At 37.0% G+C, this 8065-nt stretch overlaps 1 protein-coding gene across 1 annotated transcript; it reads right to left on the bottom strand.

The window, feature by feature from the left end:
* Positions 1-3266: 3266 nt before the first annotated feature.
* Positions 3267-4378, bottom strand: LOC107651331 (olfactory receptor 10T2-like). The gene has a single exon (XM_016430294.2). It carries the CDS (start codon positions 4355-4357, stop codon positions 3413-3415), a length of 945 nt encoding a protein of 314 aa, XP_016285780.2. The 5' UTR covers positions 4358-4378; the 3' UTR covers positions 3267-3412.
* Between the last annotated feature and the right edge of the window lie 3687 nt (positions 4379-8065).

The following is an 8065-nucleotide window of genomic DNA, read 5'->3' as shown; positions in this document are numbered from 1 at the left end:
ACTCCACAAATGTCTTCACTTCACTTGCCCCTCTACCCAGCAGCTCAATGGAAGCACTTCCTTTTCTATCTGGGGAGTGGTGGGCACAGCAAGAGGTCTCTAAAAGGTTCACCATCACTGCCTTAAGCTGTTTATTACAGCATAGTGCAGCTCTTGGATCTTCTGTTTTGTTTTCCAAGCTGCTTGGCAGCCTCCCTACCGCTGCCAATTTTGTTGCCTCAGGCCATTTGACAGCTCCTATGGCTGTTCTCTGCTCTACCTTTTCATTTCTTCAGGCCATGTGGAAGCAGGTAGGGCTGGAATTGAACTGCTCCTTCCTACCCTCTTTGAAGGTTTTCCTGCCTCAGGCCACTTGGCAGGAATTATGGCAATTCTTGGCTGCTTTGTTGTTTCAGTCACATGAAAGAACTCTGGGCTAGTGTGGGCTCTGAAATCTCCCTTCAGCCCCCATGTAGCACTCATTGGGCTGCTTCCTCCTTTCACCCCAGTGAAACATGCCCCTCCTGTTTTCCTTTGTTTCAAAGTGCTTTATTGTCTTTTTTCCTCATGTTTGAAAGGTTTGGGCGAGCTGAGTATACTTTATTCTGCCATCTCCCAGTATGAACTGCCAGAGAACAAGAACATTTTTTAGTTAATTAAGATGGTCTATGTGAAGGTATGGAAATGAGAGATGGAATGTTGAACTTAGAAAATATTTGTAGTTCAGTTTGGCTGAAATAGAGAGATTATGAAGAGAAGTAATTTGAAATAAAAGTGTGAAGGTAAATTATAGCCAAATTATACAGGGCTCTAAATACTAGGCTAAGGATTTTTTTCTTTTTCTTTTTTGTATCTTGGAAGTAGTAAATCACTAAAGGTTTTTCAGTTGGTTAGAGAAATAGAACTGTGTTTTAGGAATAAAAATTTGGCAGCAGTATGGAGGATAAAGTAGGGAGGAATGAGGTTTGAAATAGGAATATGGAGGGGCATATATGTATGTGTGAGAGACAGAATCCAACAATGAAAGGATATCCTACCTTTTACACTTAGCTATTGCTATAATGGTGAATAAGAAGGCAGCTATACTGCAACTCTAGTAATCAAGTTGGGTTTAGGGAAAGTGTGATATTTAGAGTCAGAGGAAACAAAATCAAGCAATTAAGGATTATTTTATAGTCTATTCCTTTATAGTATACAAAGAGTCCTGGAATTCTTATTGTAGATTTAAGTTTAGTTACTCTGGGAGTAGAGTGGACAATTCTGGGGCATGTCATCTCTTTCTCTCTTCCTTCACTCTTATTTATTCCTTTCAGAACTCCACTACAGACCTCTTTCTCCACCATTATCCAGCAGGCTTCATGAAATACTCAAAGATCAGCCCACCACTGTGACCCTTTCCTCTTGTTAGTCAGTTCCTATTTTAAAGAGAGTACCTAGGCCAGGTATGTACCTGCCTTCATTCATCTCTGGCCTCTGTATCTTTGTATCTATACGAAGATGGCCTTCTGTATCTATATCTCTTTGAGGGATTGTTTCTTTTTCATAGTATTTGCCTTTTCAGTACTTAGCACAATGCCTACTAGACCTATTAAGTGATGAATTGTTGATTTGTTGTTGACTTTTTTCATAAGATCTTAATTTAATGCTATTAGGATAAGTGAGAAATATGTGAGATGTTGGTTGAGAGAGGAGAATGCATATGCTTTTACCCAGCAATACCACTATTAGGTCTGAATCCCAGAAAGATTTAAAAAAAATAAAAGGACCTATTTGTACACAAATATTTGTAGCAACTCTTTTTATAGTGGCAAATAATTGGAAATTGCAGGGATGACATCAATTGGAGAATGGCTAAACAAATTGTGGTATATGCTATTGATGGAATACTATGTATTAAGTGAAGTCAGCAGAACCATTGTAAATTGTAACAGCAATATTGTATGATAGTAAACTGTGAATTAGCTATTCTCAGCAATACAATGACCCAAGACAATTTCAAAAGACTTCTATAAAAATTTATTCACCTTTAGAGAATGGACTGATAGACTCTGAATGATCAAAACATGCTTTTTTAAACTTTATTTTTATTTCTTTTTTATTTTGATTTGTGTTTTCTTTCACACGAGTAACATGGAAATACATTTTGCATGACTACACAAGTATAATCTATAGCAAATTGCTTGCCTTCTTAAAGAAGGATGAAGGGATGGAGAGAAGGAGGGAGAGAATTTGGAATTCAAAATTTAAAAAAATGTTAAAACTGTTTTACATGTAATTGGAAAAAATATAAAAATTTAAACAAAATAAAAGACATTGGCCAGGCTAGTAATGTTCAGTTTTTTTCTTTAACTCTCATTTCCTACCAAGGACATTCTTTTCTTTTCCCAGAAATGAATTGTAGTTTTTAATCTCATATGAATTTCCAAACTAATTATGAAGAAATACTTGAATAATTTTGTATGTGAACATCCAGATAGTCATAAATGCTTCTACCAGATAATATACTTATTCACACTTTAGGAATTAAGATATTATCTACACATATTCTTTGGTTTGAGTCTCTTTGGCAGTCCAAGGGAAAGGGGGTGCAAATTTTGAAACTGAGGCACAGAAAAATTAAGTGACTTGTCCATGGTACTATAGCAAGAAAGTGGTTTAAAAAAGGATTTCAACTTATTCTCCTAACTTCTATCCTAGTGCCTTTTCTAGATAATTTTTTTCACTGCAAGGATGCCCTGAAATCAATTGGTCATTTGATCTATAATCCTGTAAAGAGCCTAGACTCATAGGATCTTAGAGCTGAAAATAACTTTAGAGATCATCTCATCCAGTCTTTTGCCGTATGCAAAAATATCCTCCTTGATATCCCTAATTTATTTAGCATCTGTTTGGGGAAGCTAGGTGGTACAATGTATGGAGTGCTGGGTCTGGAGTCAGGAAGACTCATTTTCTTGAGTTCAAATGTGAACTCACTTACCAGTTGTGTAACCCTGGGTAACCCACTTAATCCTTTTTACCTCAGTTTCCTTACCTGTAAAAATGACGTAAAGAAGAAAATGGCAAAGCACTCCAGTATCTTTTGCTATAAAAATCTAAATATAGCTCAAAGAATTGTACACAACTGAAAAATGACTGAACAAATAAATAGGCACTTTTAGTGATGAGTAACTCATTGTCTCAGAAGGTCACCCATTCCATTTAAAAAAGTATAAATTGCTAGAGTTCACCCCAACTTTCACTTTTAGAATGTGAAAGCTCAGTAGTGTAAACCTCTGGAGAATTTCCTGGAAGGCACAACTAGAAGTTACAATAGATCTCCATGGAGTTCATGTTCCGAGAGGTTTTGAAGAAAATGGGGCAGATACTCCACAGGCAAAACTGAAGACTCTCCCATGTCCCATAAAGGCTGAGGCTTCACTGATTCCCAAACCATTCAAATGCTTTTGGGAAGAGAGTATCTGCTTAGGACCCTCCTTAGGGCTGTCTTTACTTCTTTGTTCCTCAGAGTATAGACAAGGGGGTTGAGCATTGGGGTTATCACAGTGTAGGTCACTGCCACCAATCGGTCTTTGTCTGAAGAATAGAGAGATGTAGGACGAAGGTAGATGAAAGAAGCGCAGCCATAGTGGACAATGACCACAGTGAGGTGGGAGATGCAAGTGGCAAAGGCCTTTCGTTGCCCCTCAGCTGAGGAGATCTTGAGGATAGTGGAGACAATGAAAACATAAGAGATGAATATCAGCACAAAGGGGACCAACAACACCAAAATACTGAGGAAGAAGATGATCATCTCTTTCATATTTGTGTCAGTACAGCCCAGCTTGATGACAGGAGAGATGTCACAGAAGAAGTGGTTGACTCGGTTTGATGCACAGAAGGGCAGGCTGAACACAAGGATGTTGACAATCACAGAGATCATGAAGCCACAGAGGGCAGAGGCCAACACCAGCTGGATGCAAGTTGCTCGACTGACAATGAGCATGTAATTGAGAGGGTTGCAGATGGCAACATACCGGTCATAACCCATTACAGCGATCAGAAAGCAATTGGTGCAAGCCAAGCCTACAAAAAAGTAGAGCTGGGCTGCACAGCCAGAGAAGGAAATGGTCTTGTCAGTAGAGAGCAGGTTTGTTAGCATCTTGGGGATGATGACCAAAGTGTAGCAGGTCTCAGAGCAGGAAAGGACAAAAAGAAAAAAGTACATGGGGGTATGGAGGGTTCGGTCCAGGCGAATGACAGTCATGATGGTGACATTGGCCATTAAAGTGGTTAAATAGACCAGCAGGAAGATGAAGAAAAGCAAAATCTGTAGGTCTCCCAAACTTGAGAAGCCCACGAGGATGAATTCAGTGATCCCACTCTGGTTCTGTCTCTTCATTGGTTCCCAAAAGAGAAGCTGGGACAACCTCTAAATAGATAGAACTCTCATAAATTGGTTGAAAATTTTACAAAATCAAGTGACTAAGCTCTGCTGTCCCATGAGCAGCTGCCAGGGCCAGAATTCCAGCAATGGGGCCAGACCTCCCCTGGCCCACCCAGTACTGCCTGCACTACCATTGCTGCCTGCTTCTGGACCTGGAGTCCTTGCAGCCTCCATCTGGCAGTGACTGCCTCCCTGAATGCTAAATATATATGATATGTACATATAATTTAATACACTATTTATAATTTATATTATTTTCATCATATATATTATTTGTTATGAATGTTATTTATAATATATTACATATACTATATATTATAATTTTATATATTCTTACAGTAAACAGTGGAATCTGGCTTGTTTTCACTTTTCAGTTATCTGTGAAACTGTAATAATGTCCCCTGCTGTAGAAAACTATTTATAAAAGTCCTCTTGTTCCTTTCTCAGACTTTCATCAAGAGAGCCCTGAATATATGTATACATCATTTCCATAAAAACTTGATAAAGCTGAAAAAGTAGGCACATAAGTTGGTAGTTATTGATGTTTTCTTGGTCTCCTTTTTTGGATTCAAATATCTTCCATAATTCCTCCATTCTTTTGGCATCCCTTCTAGAAGAAATAATAGTAGCAAGAATGATCCAAAATTATGAATAATCCAAAACTAATTTCTTTTTGTCTCTTGAACACCTTAAAACTACAAATATACAAGATTGCTTTGAATATTGGCCACCCTGAAACTTAGATCTCTTTGAAACAGAAAATAAGCATATATGATAAAATAATACCAAGTTCAGGTTGCCCTCAGAGTTTATGACTGTAATTGGCAAGTTGTGAGGAGTGTACCCTATTGTTGGATAAATATAAGTTCATAGTCAATTCAGATGAAAAAAATGTATATATAAGAAATAGAAAGAAGAGTGGTTGTGGGGAAGAATCTAAAGAAGTATCTGACTTCTAAGAAGCTCAGAATGAGGTGAGACTGCAATTAAATATAAGATCAACAAAAAGTTCTTTTAAAGTCATATAATGAGAAAGAAAAGGATCAAAGAAACAAGGAAAGGAATTGGTGAGTGAATTGAACAAATGTTAATGAATGTGAGAAAGAAGGCCAAACCGTTCCAACTTTTACTTTGCTTCTGGGTTTTCTGCCATAGAAGTAATATTTGAAAAAAAATGGTAAAGGAATCTCAATGTAAGTGAAAAGATAATAATGGAACATCTAGTCATTGTCAATTGACTCAAGTCATCAAGTCTTGATGAATTAGTTTCTAGGATATTGAAGAAAAAATTCAAGATGTGACTATCAGTGACCTTGATAAAATTATGGAAATGAGAACGGCACTGCAGGATCAGAGATGATCAAATTCAAAAGGGGGGAAAGTTGTTTGTTCAAATCATAAACTTGGAGCTTTATTTCACTTCATAGCAAACAGAATTCATCATTACAGGAATAATTTGAAGACATTTAGAAAGGGAAGTGGTGGCCACTATAAAACAGCACAGGGCTATCAAGAACAAATTTTATCCTCTTAATTGAATTTTCATTTTTGATAAGGTTATTTTATTAGTAAAGAAGGGGAGTAACATAGACACAGGTAAGTTAGATTTAGGAAGGTGTTTGACTAAGTATTTCATGATATAATTGTGGAAAAGATTGAAAAGTTATAGACTGGATGTCAGTCCATAATTAGGCAGAGCTGGATTGGGATGAAAGAGTGGCAATTAACAGACAGACATCTACCTGGAGGAGTCACTAATGAAATACCAAGTGGTCTGGCTGTATCGCTTCTGTTGAGCTTTTTTATCAGTAACTTGATTAGAAGCAGAGAGAGCCATGTCTATGAAATATATAGATGGAATAAGCTAAAAGAAATAGGCATAGCTAAGTACTTTGGAGGACAGAAATGAGATAGTAAGAGATCTTGACACCCATAATTAAGTAATGAATTTGATAAAATTTAATAACTTTAAAATATATTTCCTTTCTCTCTCTCTTGCTCTCTCTCGAAAAAATCTAAGATCCAGAGGCCATAGCTAGACAAAAGTCCATATGAGATACACTTAGGTAGCTCAGCAGATAGGGAGCCAGGGCTTGAATTGGGAGAAACTAGGTTCAAATCTGTCCTCAGATACTTCATAGCTGTGTGAATCTGAGCAAGTCACTTAACTCCCATTGCCTCACCCTTACTGCTCTTTTGCCTTTTAACCAATACTTACTTTCATTTGTAAGACAGAAGAAAAAGGTATAAAAAAAGTCCATGTGAAAATAAGTTTGGAGTTTTGGTGGTTGATAAGCTAAAAATGACTTGACAGTGTGATATGACACCTCAAGAAAGCTTCCTGACCAGAAAAATCTCTGGCTTCAGTGAGAGAACACTGTGTATAGAATAAGGACCAACAGAGTTCCTTGTACTTTTGCCCAGGTCAGACAGCATCTGGAGCACTGTTTTCAGTTCTGGGCACTACATTAGAAGAAGGTCTTGGCAAACATTACAAGTGTCAACAAGTCTAAAAGAAGCTTGGCTTGAGATCCAAATGGGCTGCATTATTCCAAGAGTATTCATAAAAGAAATTGGCAGGAGGACAATTCATAGACATAAAACACAACACATTTGATGTTTCTATATAATCTATTTTATGATCAACGACTGAGGAATCATTACATTCATACACTAACATCTTGGTCCTGAAAATTCTAGGAGAAAAAAGCAAAAATGGTACTGAGGAATATGGAATGGAAAGCCCTTTGTGAAATGTAGAAATGAATGATATTTAGGAATACAAAGTTGGGAAGGATGGCTAAAAACAACAATAAAAACAAATACACATTGAGTAAATATAGGTTAGATTTGACATAATATTTAAAGCATGGAGGGATTGTTTTTCTAAATAGCTCATGGAGGGGATGCCAAAAGAATGGAAGAGTTATGGAAGATATTTGTATCCAATAAAGACCAAGAAAATACTAATAACTACCAACTTATATGCCTACTTTTTCAGCTTTACCAAGTTTTTATGAAAATGATGTATATGTATATCCAAGGCATTCTTGATGAAAATACAAGAAGGGAACAGGTGAGCTTTTGCAAACAATTTTATACAGCAGACCACATCTTTATAGCTTCACAAATAACTGAAAAGTAAAAATGAACCAGATTCCACTGTTTATTATAAGAATATACAAAATTATAATATATAGTATATGTAAGATATAAGTAATATTAATAACAATAATATAACAAAATATATGATAAAACAATATTATGAATTGCAAATAATATATTAAATTTTAAATAGGTATAGATATAATATCTCTCTCTATATATATATTTATCTATCTATCTTTAGCATTTGAGGAGGCAGCCACGGCCAAACGGAGGCTGCAAGGACCCCAGTTCCAGAAATGGGTGCAATGGCTGTATGGGTGTTACCAGTGGGTCGGGAGGGGTCTGGCCCTGCTGTGGGAATTCTGGCCCTGGGCAGTTGCTCATGGGGCTGCACTTGGCCATCTGGGCCTCGACACTGAGTTCACTTTGGGACAGTGTGCTGCAGCATGTTGTGTAGGAAGCTCTACTAACAATGTTTGTTGTGTCTGATTGCCTTGATGTGAATAAAATTATCCTATTGGTTCAAACTGAAGACATGGGCCAATAACACAATGA

Source organism: Monodelphis domestica, chromosome 2, assembly GCF_027887165.1.
Source record: "Monodelphis domestica isolate mMonDom1 chromosome 2, mMonDom1.pri, whole genome shotgun sequence".
NCBI classification, from domain to species: Eukaryota; Metazoa; Chordata; class Mammalia; order Didelphimorphia; family Didelphidae; genus Monodelphis; species Monodelphis domestica.
This window is presented reverse-complemented; position numbering and strand designations above follow the sequence as displayed.